The sequence below is a fragment of the Oryx dammah genome, unplaced genomic scaffold (assembly GCF_014754425.2).
Source record: "Oryx dammah isolate SB20612 unplaced genomic scaffold, SCBI_Odam_1.1 HiC_scaffold_11, whole genome shotgun sequence".
Classification (NCBI taxonomy): Eukaryota; Metazoa; Chordata; class Mammalia; order Artiodactyla; family Bovidae; genus Oryx; species Oryx dammah.
This window is the reverse complement of record NW_024070195.1, coordinates 42,000,334-42,018,219: the sequence shown is the minus strand read 5'-3', so window position 1 is coordinate 42,018,219 and position 17,886 is coordinate 42,000,334. Positions and strand designations below refer to the sequence as shown.

General features: G+C 39.7%; 1 protein-coding gene across 4 annotated transcripts in view; it reads right to left on the bottom strand.

Moving 5' to 3' along the window:
- Positions 1 to 17,886, bottom strand: part of ILRUN (inflammation and lipid regulator with UBA-like and NBR1-like domains) — a 107,275-nt gene that overhangs the window by 51,140 nt on the left and 38,249 nt on the right. For 3 of the 4 annotated variants that reach the window (XM_040249069.1, XM_040249068.1, XM_040249071.1), the window contains exons 2-3: positions 12,415 to 12,569; positions 6,639 to 6,836 (exon numbers count right to left, since the gene is read on the bottom strand). In XM_040249069.1, the coding sequence (XP_040105003.1) occupies positions 6,639 to 6,836; positions 12,415 to 12,569 (353 nt within the window). The remainder of the gene's footprint in view (positions 1 to 6,638; positions 6,837 to 12,414; positions 12,570 to 17,886) is intronic. The other variant, XM_040249070.1, reaches the window with a different exon arrangement.

Sequence of the window (17,886 nt, the reverse complement as noted above, 5' to 3'; positions counted from 1 at the left end):
CAAATTAGAATTGAAACAGAGAGCGGCTCATTGAGGATAGTCTAGAAGTAAATGAAACAGGCTTTCCGAGTGCAACATAAAAGAGAGACATTCTAAAGGTGGGGTCAATAAGTAAAAGGGCAAGAGAACTGGTACTAAGTGCCAAGTAGGACAGCATCCAAGTATTAATAGAAGACACCGGTGTAGCGTCTAGAGGAAGTCTATGAAACCAGAACTTCTTTTATACCATGGTCAGTTAAAACACTGGAGAGGAATGAGGAGCAGCAATCCTGCACTACCTGGTTAAGGTGGACATTCTGTAAACTGGAGAAGCTGGGAGGTTCTAAAGTTTTAAGAAACAAATGGTGTGCTTACATAGGGGCACCCATCAAGCTTCCTAACCTGTGGGTCTATATTATGAATTATGATTTGGGAGCTTAATAAGAAAGTTCCATTTTTAACCTCTGAGAAAACTAAATGAATAATGTTTAAGTATTTTGTCTACATGTGAATTGTCCCTAAAGACCTGTGTGAAGCCTTTAATAGGAAGAATTATTCCAAGTGGGAGAAACCTTCATTAGCACTTGATCACCAGAGCAGCACATGAGCACAGCGCCTACTTTACAACTAAAACCACTGCTTTAGAAGGAACCATCAAGGGCAAGGGTACAGCTCTCTTGTGGGACTCTGAAAAGGGTGCTCTATTAGGAAGAGGGGAGGCATGTTTGTATGGAGGCTAAAATGGGGACGAGCACTCACACTCCTTACTCCTTCCCAAGAGTCCAAAGTGTCCCACTGACAAGCAGAAGCTCCTTGGGAAACATTTCCTACCTAAGAGTCACCCTGCTGATCTCAGTCCAACCCTTATTTCACTCATTCTGGAAATGGAGAGAACTTGGGGACCATTTACCCCAGTCTCCCTAAACTCTGCCAAGTTCCAATACCCGGGGGCCAAAGTTTCCCTGTGAATCCTGTATGTCCAATGGCAAAAATATCATAAAACTACTTCAGATGATTTATAACTATAATTTACAGCTAATTCTTAACTTTTACCAAAACAAATCATTACTTATCTCTGGTCTTCAGTTTCCCCATCCATAAAGTACAGCTAATACTTCCCTAAGATAATTTATATGAAAAAGCCCAATACAATGCCCGATGTAAAGTAGGCATTAGATAACAGGTTGCTTTTATCTAAGAAGCAAAAGTCTGTAGGAAGAAGATAAAATATTTGGGCCTGAAAATAAATCTGCCAAGAATCAAATACTTAGTGGTACTCAATCAAGGGAGTTAGAAATGTGTGCGGTGAGAGAGGAAGGGTGGCTGTCAAGATGAACATGGGGAGCTATGCCTCACATAATGAAGAACTGTCCAGACGACAAGCCAACAGCACAATCCCGTAAGAGACTGAAACAGTACAACCATTCTAAAGTGAAAGAAGACCCACCCTGTAAACTGTTAAATGTAAGCAAAAGGTCCCTTTACGAAGAGAAATGAGTTCAAACAACAAAGTATTACTACAAAAATAAGGAGAATGGATTCTTTCTAGAAAAGACCATCTAAAGACTACAGAAAAGACCACCCAACCAAAACCAAAGACAAGCAAACAAATAAACTTTGTTCTTAAAACAGAAAGATGAGGCAAAGAGAAGTTACCTAACTTTTACAAGTCTGTGCCCAGGAAACGTAGTCCTACATTCAAAACTCCTAGCACTCCACTAAACTCAGTGCTCTAGCAAGTTAAGAGTGAGCGGAAAACCTGAAAGAGCCAATCACGCCAAGGTTAACACGGCACCTTGGTTTTTTCCCACAAGTCCACAGTTGCGGCTTTATGCATATTATGTATATTTCACTTTCTGCCAGTCATTTAACAGTTCTGCTACCATTATGTGTTTTATGCTGCTGCTGCTAAGTCGCTCCAGTCGTGTCCGACTCTGTGCGACCCCATGGACTGCAGCCCACCAGGCTCCTCCGTCCATGGGATTTTCCAGGCAAGAGTACTGGAGTGGGGTGCCATTGCCTTCTCCGATGTGTTTTATAATCAACAGTAAAAGGAATTCATTGGAACATGGTAGCTTGTAAATGGAACTAAATTCTTTATTAGACTAGATGACCAGTTTGCAAACTATACTCCCTACAGCAATAGAGATCACCTCAGAAAGCAGGTGACATAGGCCAAGGAGGCTCCCAATTCAAAAAAGTCAGTTTCATTTCTATCTTCTTTGGAGGAGGCATTCACATACATTTATCAAGGAAAAGATTCCACTAATTAAGAAAAATGCTTGAAAACCACGGATTCAGATGAATTACTAAGATCCCATGAAGGTAAAGATTTCAAAGTCCTGAAAAACAACTCAGACTATGTGACCAAGAAAGGCTTTCCATTTTTTACTGCCTTCAGAGCTAATATATTTACACTCTACCTACTTACAGAATTTGGGAGGGATGTTATAAGCATAAATTTTAATGTCCCAGAGTGATAATTATTTTTAATTTAACATTAACACACACACACACAAAATAAGACTAGAGCTCTCAAACAAGGCAGAACACTAGGAAGCAGTATCTCTGCATCAAAGAAATTTTTTTTTAAGTCATGTATGTTGTCTTCCTCCTCCCTCAAAAACACTGACATGCATTTAAACATTTATTGAGTAGCCACTCTCCAACAGGCTCAGCTTTTTCAAGATATACAAAGATACATAAGACATGTATCATCTTAAGTTTTTAAAGTGATATTAAACATTCACCAAATTAACTGGGCAGAAAGAGGTACAGTGCCAAAGAGAAGCAAAGGAGGGAGAGGGAAGCTTATAGGGAAATGGAGCTCAGCATGGGGAAACAACTTCCGCCTGTGCAAGCAGGAAGACTCACAGGAGCGGCGGCCTGAAAACAGAGTCCAAAAAGGAAGAGACACTCTCTCCGCGTGCTGACTGTAACATGACTGTTACATGATGCTGACTCTTTAGTCAACAGTTTACTATTTAGTAGGAGAAAAGGATAAATAAACAAACACTTAAAACACGATGTGTTAATTATAACAACAAGCGTGTGCATAATATACCAATTTCCTTGGGGTGGTGGGGAGAGCAGGAAGAGGGAAAGAGGGAAGGAGGAAAGGTGACCTCACCAGGACCCTGAGGATGAGCAGGGGTTTGTTGTAAGGAAAAAGGCGTTTCAGGCAACAGGAACAACACAAGCAAGGCATGGAGAAGAGAAACCATGTGGTGTCTCTGGGGACTGGATGCGTGAGTAAAGAGGTGACAGGATGAAAGCGAAATGAGGCCAGACCAGATGGTGAGGAGCTTTATGCCCGATGCCAAGGAACTTGGCTCTATTACAGAAGGCACGAAGGTTTTCAGAAAGGAATGATTTCACAAAAGATGACAATATGAGACACACTTTCTAACGCTTTTTTTCAGGCAGAAAAATATTTCAAGTTTCCACTGGCTGCAAAAATAAATACAAGAAAATTAATTCCAGGACTTCTTGAAGTAACTCCAAAGGACCCACTGGCTATGAGTCCAGATAAGAGCCCCCTGAGGATAGGAGCGATTTGTATTTATTTTTCTCTGGATCTCTAGGAAATGGGATCTGGAGAAACAAATAGGAATTTGTGTGTGATTAAGGATGATAAGACAGAACAAAAGATGACTCAAGCTTCTGGCCTGATCATCTCAGTTAGGCTCCCATAAGAAGAATAAGTTTTGCCTAGGAGATGTTAAAATTCAAAATTCTACAAAATATCCAGGGGTGGCCATAAGCACTTCAATAAAGGTTTGAAGCTTCCAGAGAGTCTGCACCACAGACATGACTTTGAGCACTGCCGTATAAGCTGTACTAGTGACAGCTGAAGCCATCTGGGTGGATGAGGTCACTGAGAATGAACAGCGCCCAGTCCACAATCTAATACAGGCATACCTTGGAGATAAAGCTGCTTCAGTTCCAGACCATTGCAATACAGTGAATACTGCCATAAAGTGAGTCACATGAATTTAAAGTCTGCTGCACTGACTGACTTCCTTTCATGAACAATCTTCTCTACAGCATGAAAGGTTGTTTTGACCACATTTTCCCCACAGTAGGACTTCTTTCAAAATTGTCCTCTGAAACCCTGCCATTGCTTTATCCACTAAGTTTATGCAATATTCTAAATTCTTTCAACAACCTCCACAACACCTTCACCAGGAGTAGATTCTACCTCAGAAGCTGCTTTCTTTCTTCATCCTTAAGAAGTAACTCCTTATCAGTTCAAGTTTTATGCTGAACTTATTCAGTCATATCTTTAAGCTCCCCTTCTGGTACTCTTGCTACACCCACTACACCTACAGTTACTTCCTCCAGTTAATTCTTAAACCCCTCCAAAGTCATCCATGAGTGTTGCAATCAACTTCTTCCAAAATCTTGATCACATTGACACTTTGACCTCCCATGAATCACAAATGTTCTTAATCTTTTCCAGAAGGATTTACTTTACCCAGGTGCATCAGAGAATTCACTATCAACGGCAACTACAGACTCACAAAATGTATTTATTAAAGAATAAAACTTGGAAGTAGAAATGACTCCTTGATCTATGGATAGTATGTTACTAGACGTGAAAATCTTGTACATTTCCCTTGGAGCTCTTGGGTGACCAGGATCACTGTCAACGAGTAATAACATTTTGAAAGGAATCTTTTTCTCTGAGCAGTACAAGTCTTAAGAGTAGGCTTGAAATATTCAGTGAACCATGTTGTAAACAGATGTACAATCATCCAGGCTTTGCTGTTTCATTTACAGAGCAGAAGCAGAATAGATTTAGCATAATTTTTAAGGACCTTAGGGTTTCAGAAGGTTAAGTGAACACTGGCTTTAACATAAAGCCACCAGATGCATTAGCCCCTAAGCAAGAAAGCCTGTCCTCTGAAGCCAGGCACTGCCGTCTCCTCCTTAGCTATGAAAGTCTTAGATGGCATCTTCTAACAACATTAGTATTTTGTCTACACTGAAAATCTGCTGTTTAGGGCAGCCACCTTGGTGAATAATCTTAGCTACATCTGGAAAACTTGCTGCAGCTTCTACATCAGCTCTTGCTCCCTCACCTTGCATTTTTATGTTACAGAGATCACTTCCTTCCTTAAACTTCAAGAACTAACCTCTTCTACTAGATTTAGCCTTTTCTTCTTCAACTCCCTCACCTCTCTCAGTCTTTATAGAATTGAAGAGAGTTAGGGCCTTGCTCTGGATTAGGTTTTAGCTTAAGGGAATGTTGTGGCTGATTTCTTCTTCTATTCAGACCACTCAAACTTTCTCCACATCAGCAAGAAGGCTATGTTACTTTCTCATGATTCATGTGTTCTTCATTGGAGTAGCACTTTTCCTTTCCTTGAAGGACTTTTTCTTTGCTTTCAAAACTTAGCTGTTTGGTGAAATCGACCTAGCTTTCATTTGGTCTCATCTTTTGATATGCCTTCCTCACTAAGCTTAATCATTTCTAGCTTTTGATTTAAAGTGGGAAATATGTGACTCTTCCTTTCACTTAAAACACTTACAGGCCATTGAAGGGTTATCAACCAATCTAATTTCCACATTGTTTTATCTCAGGGAATACGGAGGCCCAAGGAGAAGGGAGAGAGATGGGAGAATGGCTGGTTGGTGGTCAAAACACATGCATTTACCAATTAAGTTCACAGTCTTACGTGGGTACAGCTCATGGCACCCCAAAAGTTACAACAGAAACAACACAGATCGCTCATTACAGATCACCGTAACAAATATAATAAAAATGAAAAAGTCTGAAATATTGGTAGAATTACCAAAATGTGACACAGAGACGCAAAGTGAAAAAATGCTGTTGAAAAAATGGCGCCAGCAGCAGATATGCTCAACAAAAGGCTGTCACAAATCTTCAATTTGTAAAAAAATAAAATTATTTGTAAAGCACAATCAAGTGAACAGCAATAAATCAAGGTATGCCTGTAGTCCCAGGGCAAAGATGAGGCTAGACAGAGAAAGAACACTCAGAGGAAAAACAAGAAAGGGATCATGTGTGACTAAGAAGGTAGACATTTCAGAAACCATTCAGACTTTGGAACCAAATGGTCAGTGTGAAGACTGGAAAGTAGCTACTGAATTTGAAAACTTGGTAGTTGTTAATAAACATCATCAAAGTGGGTATAGGATGGACCGGGTTGAAGAATAAAGGGATATGGAAATAAGAGACAATGAATGGAAATCACTCTGTCCACAAAGTGTGGCAATAAAGAGAAGGAGTGAGAGGTTTTAGTGTCTTGACAGGTCATCAGAGACATAGGCACATTTTGTGCATTATATCTTTTTTTTAATACAAGTTGTCTCTAGAGACTGTGAGAACAAAAACTGCCTTCAGTATTCTTAGAGCACCTACTAGATTATATTATAAAAACAGCAGCGCTACTAAGTCATTGTTTAGACTGCAAGATATATCTCACACACTTCACTAAATGTTAACTAAATTCCAGCGTAAAGAGAACACTAGACTGAATCAATTAATCATTAAATTCAAATCATTTACAGCATGGGGCTGGAAAAGAGACCACACCCTGCTACAGAATTTGACAAGCTCTGTGAGCAGGGCTGGGGAAGCTGAGATGTTACCTTAACCGCTGCGCCCCTGGGCTGCACAGGGACATACTCACCTCCATAGTAGAGTCCTGTAGCAGTGCACATCCGCCACTGTCCCTGATACATTCCTGCTCTGCTGGGGCTGCACATCTGGACGCTGACATCTGCAACCTCTTGGGGCTCTAGCGATCTCACCATCACCATGTTCACATGTCCAAACTGGTCTCCCCCGACATATTTAAGACAAACCCCTGGAGGCCAGGCCTCTGCCCCTGAGTTCAAGCAAAAGAAAAAAATGTTAGGCAATCAGTGGTCCTATGCTGGGTGCAGTTCATTACAAAACTGTAGAAGATGCCTCTTTGTCTCTCACACATACATAAACCTACCCATATCCTTGAGCTATGCACTGATTAGGGAGAATCAGAGTCAACAAGCTCTGACCAATGGTCTATCCCTAAGAGAAAGCACACACGACAAAGGCAAGGCAGTTTCTCAAGAAGTAGTGTTCTGGGCGCCCAGGGAAGGCGACACATCACACTAACCTGTAGGACCTAGGAGTGAAGTCTGAAAGGGGCCACGGAAATGAAGCTCAGCCCCACACCTCTGGAGGACTGCTTTCTCCACTAAGAAACATGCCCATTTGCACTTGAACTTTTAAACTGACATTCGAAGTAAAAATATGCCTGACTGTCCCCAGTTTTTCCATTGAGGAAAGAGGATGAAACTCATGAAGAGTAATTTCTGTATTACTTTCATTTTAAAACTACTTTTCCCCTGCTTTTTCCTCTGGAGTGCCTAACAATGAAAAGATTGAGGGTCAAAAGACTGCAAATAAAGACAGAGGAGTCAAGTGAAAGCATCATTTTCAGGTGCAAACAGTAGTGGGGAAAGTATGAACCGTAGGCCCTGATAACAGTACACTGACCCATGGTCACAGGGGTGATGACACTAGCCAGAGGTGTTTGTAGAAAGAACAGGAATGGCAAGACAGAGAAATAGCTTTGGCAGGAATGCCTCGCCCGCCTCTGGAAGTGGCAAAGGTCTTATTTGGTTCCCATTCCTGTGCACCTATATTCATGTAACTAACTCACATGAGAAATCAATACATTGACTTCTGACCAGTCACAGGTAGCCACATACAGTGACTAGATGTGATATTTCCTGTGAAGTCTCTCCGACACACTCCTTTTTACTCTACACAGAAACCTCTCTGTATCTTTTTTACATTCATTATAAACATAAATCACTATGAAAAGATGGGCACAGCAGGACTCTCAGCATGTTGAAAACTCACCTAACAGTACTCTAGAATTCCTCAGTCCCTTGTTCTTGAAGTGCCAGGCCAGTTTAGAAACTTGATGGCTTACCACTGAAAAAAGCGAGAACCGGACAGGAAAAGCAACCAACACTCTCCTGCTGAGATCTCAGCCTCCTAATGAATGGCACCTGCTGTGGCTCATGGTATGTAGGGGTAGCAGATGGAGCAGTGGTTGCTCTGTTTTTTATGATTAAAAAAAAAAAAAAATCTAACAGCAAAGTGGCCTCTTAAATTAACACTTTAAAGGGCAACTGCTGCTGTTGAGAAGGTTGTGGATGATACACTGGTAATACATGCAAATTCTTTTTTTCATTTCTGGGGCCTAGGACCTAGCAAAAGCATATTTGTCTTAGGTCAAGAATAGTAGGAACTGACATGAAGTACCTTGGAAAATGTTGGTCTCTTTATTAAAGATCAAGATCCAAAAGAAAAATTAAATTACTACTATGGGGTGAATCCATAATTATTCTTTAAAAGACACATATGCACACATGCACACACACATACGGACACACATATCAAACAAAACAATGTCTGTTTATATGAAAACCCAAGAATGTTTTTAGAACTTTAAAGAAAATGAAAACCAAGACCTCCTGGGTATGGGAAATACTTGGCTGCCCTGATCAGACAAGCACAAGCAGCTGAGACAGTTGGATCGCTCATCTATCCAAAACAGGGAGTACTGCTCTATTCCCAGGAGATTTGATAAGCTGTGATACTATTAAAAATTATGTGGCTACAGTCCTATCTTTTTCTATGTCAGACCCTACTGATGTGGTACTTGGAGAGCTTCTTGAAGAAAAAACTGCAAGAGTTATACACCATCAGCTCTAAAGTGCTACTAGGCTATAAAATGAAGAACCAATCATCTGCCTTCTGAGAGGTGCCAACAGTTTACAATGACATATAGTTCTTACAACCCCAACTGCAAAGGCAGGTAACTCTGAAAAGGTCATGGATACTGGTTCTTGATACAGAAGAAAGGGAAATACTGATGGCTACTTGACCTACCAAGCTAAGCATACCAGAAAAATCTGGATTTGAGAAGTATAACGTAATAGGGCTTCAAATTAAGTCTCTTACAAACTGGCTTACTGTGGGGTAGATAGATGCTTCTAGAAGAAAAGAAAGACGAGTCTATGTTTTACGACTTTCCAAGTGAAGTATCACAAGCACACAAAGGTTGTGATTCTCCAGTTATTATGGAATATAATTTTATTAAAAAATAAAAAGTCAAAACAAGACAAAAAACCCTATCATATGGCAACTTTGAGATGATAGTGAGTATGGCAAAAACAAAAGTCCACCAGTTCCAGAAAGTCTGAGATTTAGTTTGGGGACAGAAGGAACAGCCAAAGAGCAAGACAAAAGACAAGCCTCAATGAAGATCCCCTTCTGTTTTTAAACCCCTCATAGTTTAGCGAATGTATTTCAAATTAAGCTACAGGCAAATAGAGACCTTCACTGATCTGGATACCATTTTCTTTCCTGTACCTGATAAAGTGACTGGAACATAAGAAATGTAACTATATTAAGGAGTTGAAGAAAAAAGGAGGGAACAGTTCTTTCTCAAGTTTCCCTTCCTCCCCCATCAACTCTTGCTCTATATTCACTTCTACATAGTTTAGAAAATATATATGACTTTGAGGTCACTCTCTCATATGACAATCACAACTACTTCATTAAAGTCATAGGAACATAAGAGTTATCATAATATGCTTAGTTTAACACTCATCACAGCTGGATAGCAGAGCATGGCTATAATAACTGAGAAGCTTTAAGTACCGGTAAAGAGAATACTCTACTTTTGTCTTAAGAGGGACAGTTTCAAATTTTCATTTTAAACTTAAACTATAAAGTATCCTTGGCAAGTTTCCCCAAACTTCTAAAACTTACCTAAGTACCAAAAGTGTGGATTCTGGGATTCTGCATCTATGCCATTACATGTCTCACTTCTCTCTTTCTGTGATATGAATCTAAGGACTTTCTTATCAGGCATTTAATTTTAAACAATGTATTGACATTTATCTTCCTTGGGGAAGGTGCTGGGACAGCTATATGCAGTTCCTATCAATCTCATCTTTTGTAAACTTGAATGTCCGCTATGCCTGAAACACGACAGCAGAGAGGCACCATGAAAATTATTTATGAAACTCTTTCAGGGGGAACTTATCTCTTAGGGAAGGTTATGAATGAAAGCCAGAGGAGAAAGAGCTCAGGCCTACTCTACCACTTCCTCTTTTTTGTTGTTTTTTTTTGGCCTCACTATGCAGGATGTGAGAGCTTAGTTTCCTGACCAGGGACCGAACCCATGCCTCCTGCACAGAGTCTTAACCGCTGGACCACCAGGGCAGTTCCAGTCTACACTACTCCTGTGTTACCAACTCCATCTGCAGAAAGAACTCAAGCCAGATCAGGGTGACGCCGAAGAACCAGCTCATGTGCCTGCCTTTCTTGTATCTCTAATAACATATCTGTCACGTAACTATGGCAGGCCAGTTTCTTCTTAATCGAATGGAAAGCATTTAGTCTACAAACAAAACTATTTTACAATTGGTATAACAACTTCCAGAAGAAGAAAAACCTATTTGTTCAAAGTACCTTTCTAGCAACTGTTGCCCAATTTTTCAAGAGGTGTACAGGAACAAAAATGTCCTTTACAGGAAGAAAGGCTGCAGACCCAGAGACTGTTTTAAATTGCACTTATTATGCAAAAAGTAGGAGGAAAAAGAGCCAATCCCACCAAAACAAATTTTTCTTCAAGTCAAGGTGAAAGGCTCTTTGGGGTTCTGATTTGACATTCTAGCCATTTTATATCAATCCCTTCCAATCTCCCATTAACCCAAGGAACTGTCTAGTGAGTGAGAAGATATTTCAAAGAAGTTTTCTGAAATATAAAATGGTATTCTGCAATAAAACGGTATTTAAAACATTTATCAATACTCTAACAATTTTCAATATTAAAGAACACTATAAAGAACCCATGGAAAGCCAGATCATTTCCAGTGTTTTCACTATTAAGAAAACAAGGTCTTGGATTAATTATTTTAAATAAACAAAACTTTTAATAAGTTATACTTTCTAAATAAACATCACTCATTTTAAAAATTCATGGTTAGGTTTCAAAAGCATTTTTGATCAGCAACACAGATTTTAGTGAGTCAGAGAAGAAACATGATAAATAAAAGCTGATGTGAAGAACTTGTTTCAACGTTTTTAAAAGCAGGCAACATTAAGAAGGTGAGACAGAAATTAAGAACATAAAATAATCAAACGTGTAACAAGAATTTCAAGAAAAATAGAAAACATGGCTATTTTCCTGTATTACCATATGCCTCTCAAACTTACAATGCCCCACACTGTTACAACCAAAGGGGAAAAGAAGCTAATGAAAATTTTATAAAGTCACTGATGTCCAGTCACCTACAACAATGGGTCAACCCAGATTACGTGTTTTTGCTCCTAGACACACCAAACCTTCATCCAAGCTAAAGTTATTTCCAAATAAGCCAGACAAACTAATAGTAAGTTTGGTATATTAATTATGATATAAAAGGCTAGCTTAGCCAGTCTCTCCCCATCATAAAGAACTGAAGTATAAAGAACTGAGAAGTAAACAGCATCCAACAAAAGGTTTGAGTCCCCAGAGTTTTCTATGATTTCACATCAGATTACCATGCTAGACAGGGATCCCCCACACCAACAAATTTTAGCTAAGTATACCTTCTGTACTTTTAGAAAACTTTCCATCTCTCAGAATTTCTTTTGTAAACACTCAATAATAAGGAAGTTAAAGCATCCTCACCTAGTCAGCATAAATTGTTACTGGATGGAATAAGACACGCTAATAAACTCATTCAAATTTTAAAAGTCATTTGAAAAGAATGTAACAAGTTATCAGACATTATTTTCAAAGAACCATAATTTATGCTGAATTTTTCTTAAGTCAGCAGTAAGTCAAAACAATAATTCTTTAAAAAAAGCAACTTCTCAATCTTTCCATCTTTTCTATTCTGAGCAAATTGGTACACTTCTTGCCCTATTTTTCAAAGTGATGATAACAGCTCATATAGATAGCTCAATGAAAATTTCAGACAGAATTAATCCTCGTGGTTGCAAAGAAATGAGCTTTCAAAAGAGCAGAAGCTCACAACTCTAGCTACCTTGTTCTTTTCAAGGATGTACCTCCTCTAGAATGCTGGAAATAACTGGAAAATTAATTAGAGCAGAAATAAAACGATGGATAGAGCTATACTTGTGGAGACAATACCACCACCACACACATGCCTAGTTCCTGGTATCAAAAGAATGTTGAATTGTGTTTAAATGTCAAGACCAAAATTCTTCCTAATCGAGGGAATGTTTTATTGGTGTTTGGGTCATCATACCAGTACAAGAAAATGCTACATCATGTATAAGGAAAAAAAGAGTTACACAATCACGTCATTCAAGCTAAAACATTTCCTTGTTTCTTTTAACTGCTAAGAAAAAGAAAACTGGGCAGGGAAGATGGCTCTTTATACATTTACCAGAATTTTGGATCCGCCACGTTTTTATAAACTGAGTATCAGGAGGTATCGACTCCCCTTCTCCTATGGTGACATCTTCAACAAAGGACATGGAGGGTACACTGATGTTTGGGCTCTCAAAGTCATAATATGCGCCAATTGCTGCTTGTAGGTTCCTACAAATAAAAAGAAAAGGCAAACGACTTCAGTCCTCTCCAGAGCATATTGATCTAATTGTCAAGCAAAAGAACACTAGGCTTGTTTTCTTAGGCTATGTTATAGAACCTGTATAAAGAAGGTATATAGATGGCTCCTAGTATGTTAATCTTCAGAGTCATTGATTCTGGCTTAGGAACAACAGGAAAAAACACAAGGACCAACAAACTTGTGCAACACTTTCTTCGCAAGGTACCCACATAGAAAGTAAGCATTATTAGCACCATCAGCAACAATGTAAGGAAATCTTCCTTTTACCCATAAGGACAGCAAGCATGGGTAAGAAAGTCAATTAAAAGATAGCTCCTCTGTAGCTGTGACTAAACTTCAAAGAAGCTCCATTAAAGAAAATTCTCATTTTTTAAAAAGGCAATACTTGGTTCAAAAAGTTTAATACAATGGGGATTTCCATGCTGGTCCAGTGGTTAAGAATCTGCCTGCCAATGCAAGGGACTCGGGCTACATCCAGGAAGAGCCCGCATGCCGCAGGGCGCTTGTGTTGTTTTGACCCCACACTCTAGGGCCTGTGCTCTGCAACAACACAGGCCACTGCAATGAGAAGCCCACAAAGCACAACTCGAGAGCGGCCCCCATTCTCTGCAACTGGAGAAAAGCTGGAACAGCAATGGAGACCTGGCACAACCAAAAATAATAAAGGAACGTTTTAAAAAGCTGCATATGATGAAAAATACCTAGCTTATCTCTTTTCCATACACATACACACACACAGGTATTATTTCTGGCTTTAATAGATATATCTAAACTTCCTTCAATAAAAAGTTACACATTTAGTGAATGCTCTCACCATGAATGTATGGAGTGTCTATTTCCCCATTCATTCATTAACAATACTTCTCTAACATTTTGTATCTTTGTCAATCTGATGGGTGAAAAATAAGATCTTGGCGAGGTCTGAAAATGGTTTTCTCTGGGGCTTCCCAGGTGGTGCAGTGATAAAGAGTCTGCCTGCCAATGCAGGAGGTGCAAGAGACGCAGGTTCAGTTCCTGGGTCAGGAAGATCCCCTGGGGCAGGAAACGGCAACTCACTCTAGTATTCTTGCCTGGAAAATTTCACGGACAGAGAAGCCTGGCTACAGTCCATGGGCTTGCAGAGAGTCAGACAACTGAGTGACTGAGCACACTGTCACGAGCCATGTGTAGCCTCTTTTTAGAAGCACAATTTTGTAAATGCTGGTGTTCTTTTTAATTACGTATAAACTTCCTTATGTCAGAAGGAACAACCAAGCATACAAACCAGAGTCCCTAACTGAACAGAATCATGCAACTGACAGCTTGGCTCATCAGTGCCAGAAACCAAAGGCCACTAAGGGGTTTAAGGCCACTAAGCTGTGTTCATTAAAGAAACTGTTGGTAATTACATTAACTGCTTCTCTTATGGTCTTCCTCAAACTAGTGACATCATCCACAGTCCCCAAGGAAAAACAACACAAAGAGCATTTTTCCAAATATAACGCAACCATCAGCCAATGGATCCAGTGGGTTGTTTCTAATTATGCATAAACATAGCATGAAATAAGGTCTGACAGTACACAACTGTTCAACACACATGCTATTAACAGCAAATACTTTTCTGCTGAGGGCCTGCCTACTCTTCCAGGTGTTTGCAGCTGCCAGAAAGGAAGGCTATATTTAGAACAGCTACCTCAGGTCAAGCCCCACGCAATGGTGGCCTGTAGTATTAGTGAGTAATGACCAGAATTACACTACCACCAAATGCTGGCCTGTCACGTGTGTGCTAGATAAAATTTACATGAAGCAGAGTTGGGTGAAGGTCCAAACTGTGCCTGTTTATTTGACCATTCAATAGGAGGGCTTGGGCTTCAGTCTTTCCAGCAACTTCCTTATCTAGTTGGTACTTATCTAAAGTGAAGAATATGTGACTGGTCGAACTTAGGGAGGCCCAGATCCTACCACTCACCAACAGACTCAGGAGTGTATCTGGAATCAGCCTTACATTTAGAGATCAGACATAAAATAAAGGAAAGAAAAAGAGGCTGAATTTTTTTTTTTCTGAAAACTTTTAAAATAAAACTGTCCACCTTTTCATAAAGGTAATTTTTTTTTTTTTTTTTTTGCCAAAGGTCTCAGGCAAACAGTCTGGAATTGTTTTCTGTTCACTTAGCTGTAAAATATGCTTGGGAGGGAAGAAACTATTTGTGCACTCAGGACAACTGCCAATTCTCATATTCAGCCTGTGTCATATTTCACCACTTGGCTGTGCCTGCTATCAGACAGGACTTTGAGACCAGCATAGCAGAAACACGAACAAGTGGAAAAATCCAGTTACTCTACTTAGGCAGATCCAACCCCCTCCTCAAGCCTCTTTTCACACATTCCTACTTAACCCACAGCCAAGCCAACAAAACTGCTTACTTGTACCTATATTATCCAGAGAACTCAGCCAGAGAAAGATTAAGAAACATTTTTAAACCCCAAAGTGAAACTGAAAGTAGAGAACTAGTCTCCTGGCAGGAAGGAGTGAAGGATGACAAAGCATAATCATCTCCCAAGTACAAGGCGGAAAAAGAGGACATTAGCCTGGCAGTTCCCTAACCCACAGGGCAGGTACACAGCCCCCTCAGCGCTTAGACCATTTAGATCACTGCCTCCCTGGGCCAAGGAACAGGAGGAATAGACTTAAATAGCGCCAATTCAGTGTGAGAATAAGCAAACATAATAGCATGCACTCCTGTTTAAAACAACATACTCAACTACTATTAGGCAACAACACACTCCACATGAAACAGAGATGGCTGAGGACATGGGAAAGAAACTTGGACACCACTCAGTATTCAGCCCAGCCTAAAAGTGAAAACCTCCAGGTTCCTTCAGTGTCTTTGCTCAAGAAAAGTTTTTACTCTGATCTCAAAGTTAAAAGTGCCTAAAGAATGAAGGGGAGCAATGTAACAAGCGGAAAAAAGGCACAGGCGAAGAAGATGGATGATGGTGATGATCACATAACATTGTGAATATACTTTATGCCAAAGAACTATGCACTTTTAAATGGTTAAAATGGTAAATTTTTATTTTACTTTATTTTTATTGATATGACCAACCTAGACAGCATATTAAAAAGCAGAAACATTAAAAAGGTCCATCTAGTCAAAGTCATGGTTTTTCCAGGAGTTATGTATGGATGTGAGAGTTGGACCATAAAGAAAGCTGAGCGCTTAAGAATTGATGCTTTTGAACTGTGGTGTTGGAGAAGACTCTTGAGAGTCCCTTGGACTGCAAGGAGATCAAACCAGTCAATCCTAAAGGAAATCAATCCTAAATATTCATTGGAAGGACTGATGCAAAGCTCCAATACTGTGGCCACCTGATGTGAAGAACTGATTCATCAGAAAAGACCCTGATACTGGGAAAGATTAAAGGCAGGAGAAGGGGAGGACAGAGGATGAGATAGTTGAATGGCATCACTGACTCTACGGACATGAGTTTCAGTAAACTCCGAGATCTGGTGGCAAGAAGCCTGGTGTGCTGCAGTCCATGGGGTTGCAAAGAGTCAAACGCGACTCAGCAACTGAACTGAACTGATAGCTGATTTACAATGTTGTGTTGGTTTCTGATGTACGGCAAAGTGATCCAAATATATTCTTTATCATATTCTTTTCCATTTTGGTTTATCACAGGATATTGAATATAGTTCCCTATGCTATACAGTGGGACCTTGTTGTTCATCTGGTAGTCTGTATCTGCTAATCCCAAACTCCTAACTTTATATTCTCTGCACCCACTTTTCTCTTTTGGTAACAATAAGTTTGCTATCTATGTCTGTGAGCCTGTTTTGTAAATACATTCATTTGGATCATGTTTTAGGTGGAACCTAAAATGGCCACATATAGGTAGTATCACTTGTTATTTGCCTTTCTGACTTTGATCAGTGTGATAATCTCTAGGTGCATCCATGTTGCTGAAGGCAGCATTATTTCACTCTTTTTACAGTTAAGCAATATTCCATTATATATATTTACCACATCTTTATTATCCATTCATCTGTTGATGGACAATTAGGTTGCTTCCATATTTTGGCTACTGTGAACAGTGCTGCGATGAACATGGGGGTGCACGCATCTTGTTAGTTTTCTCCTGATACAGGCACAGAAGTGGAATTGTTGGGTCATATGGCAACTCTACTTTTAGTTTTTTAAGGAATCTCCATACTGTTTTCCATAGTGCTTACACTAATTTACATTCCCAGCAGCAGTGTAGAAGGGTTTGCTTTTTTCCACACCCTCTCCAGCACTTGTTATTTGTAGATTTTTTAATGATGGCCTTTCTGACTGGCGTGAGGTGATTCCTCACTGTAGTTTTGATTTGCGTTTCTCTAATAATTAGCAATACTGAGCATCCTTTCACATGCTTACTGGCCATCCGTTTATCTTCTTTGAAGAAATGTCTATTTAGATAGTCTGCTTATTTTTCCACTGGGTTGGGTTTTTTAAATTATTCAGTTGTATGCACTTTGCATTTATTTTGGAAATTAAGCTTTTATCAGTACATTGTTAGCAAATATTTTCTCCCAGTCCATCAGCCGTCTTTTCAATTTATTTATGGCTTCCTTCCTGTGGAAAAGTTTTTAAGTTTTTTATTAGGTCCCATTTCATTATAAAAAGGTAAAATTTTAAATGGCTTTATTTAGAGGAAGCTCCTAACCCCCGGTTGTGGGGCTTTGAACAAGTGGCTCATCATCTGTGTCAGTTTACTCATGTACAAAACTGAGTTTTTTATGCTAAGTTTGGCTTATATTTTACATTACAAAGTTGGTGTTACAAGGTGGGCTGTGAAGACTGCATGAGGCAATGTGTGTAAATGCCAATGCCTTAGGTTGGCAGACATTTAATTAACGGACATTTATCCATGTGCAAGGCACTCAGCCTTGGACAGAAAAGACGCCCATTACAGGCTCCTCTCCATTATAAAGCCTAGCAGCCTGCAGCAAACCAGGGACACTCAAACAAGGGTAACTGCAACTACCTCTCACACTGATGCTTATCAGCCCAAGGCAGCTTTTCCATCTGAGGGTGAAAAAATGGGCTTGGTGCACAACACAGTTTCAACCACGCTGATAATCAAGTTAACCTGATTTGGAGTAGACGGACCTATAGTGCTGATATGTGTTTTCTGATGAAACACAATTCTGTAACTCAGAAGTGACACTGTCCAACCTTCATTTTATAGATGAGGCCACAGACACACCGACAGGTAAGTAACTTGTACACGTTTATATATATCTTTTAACTTACCCAGAATTTT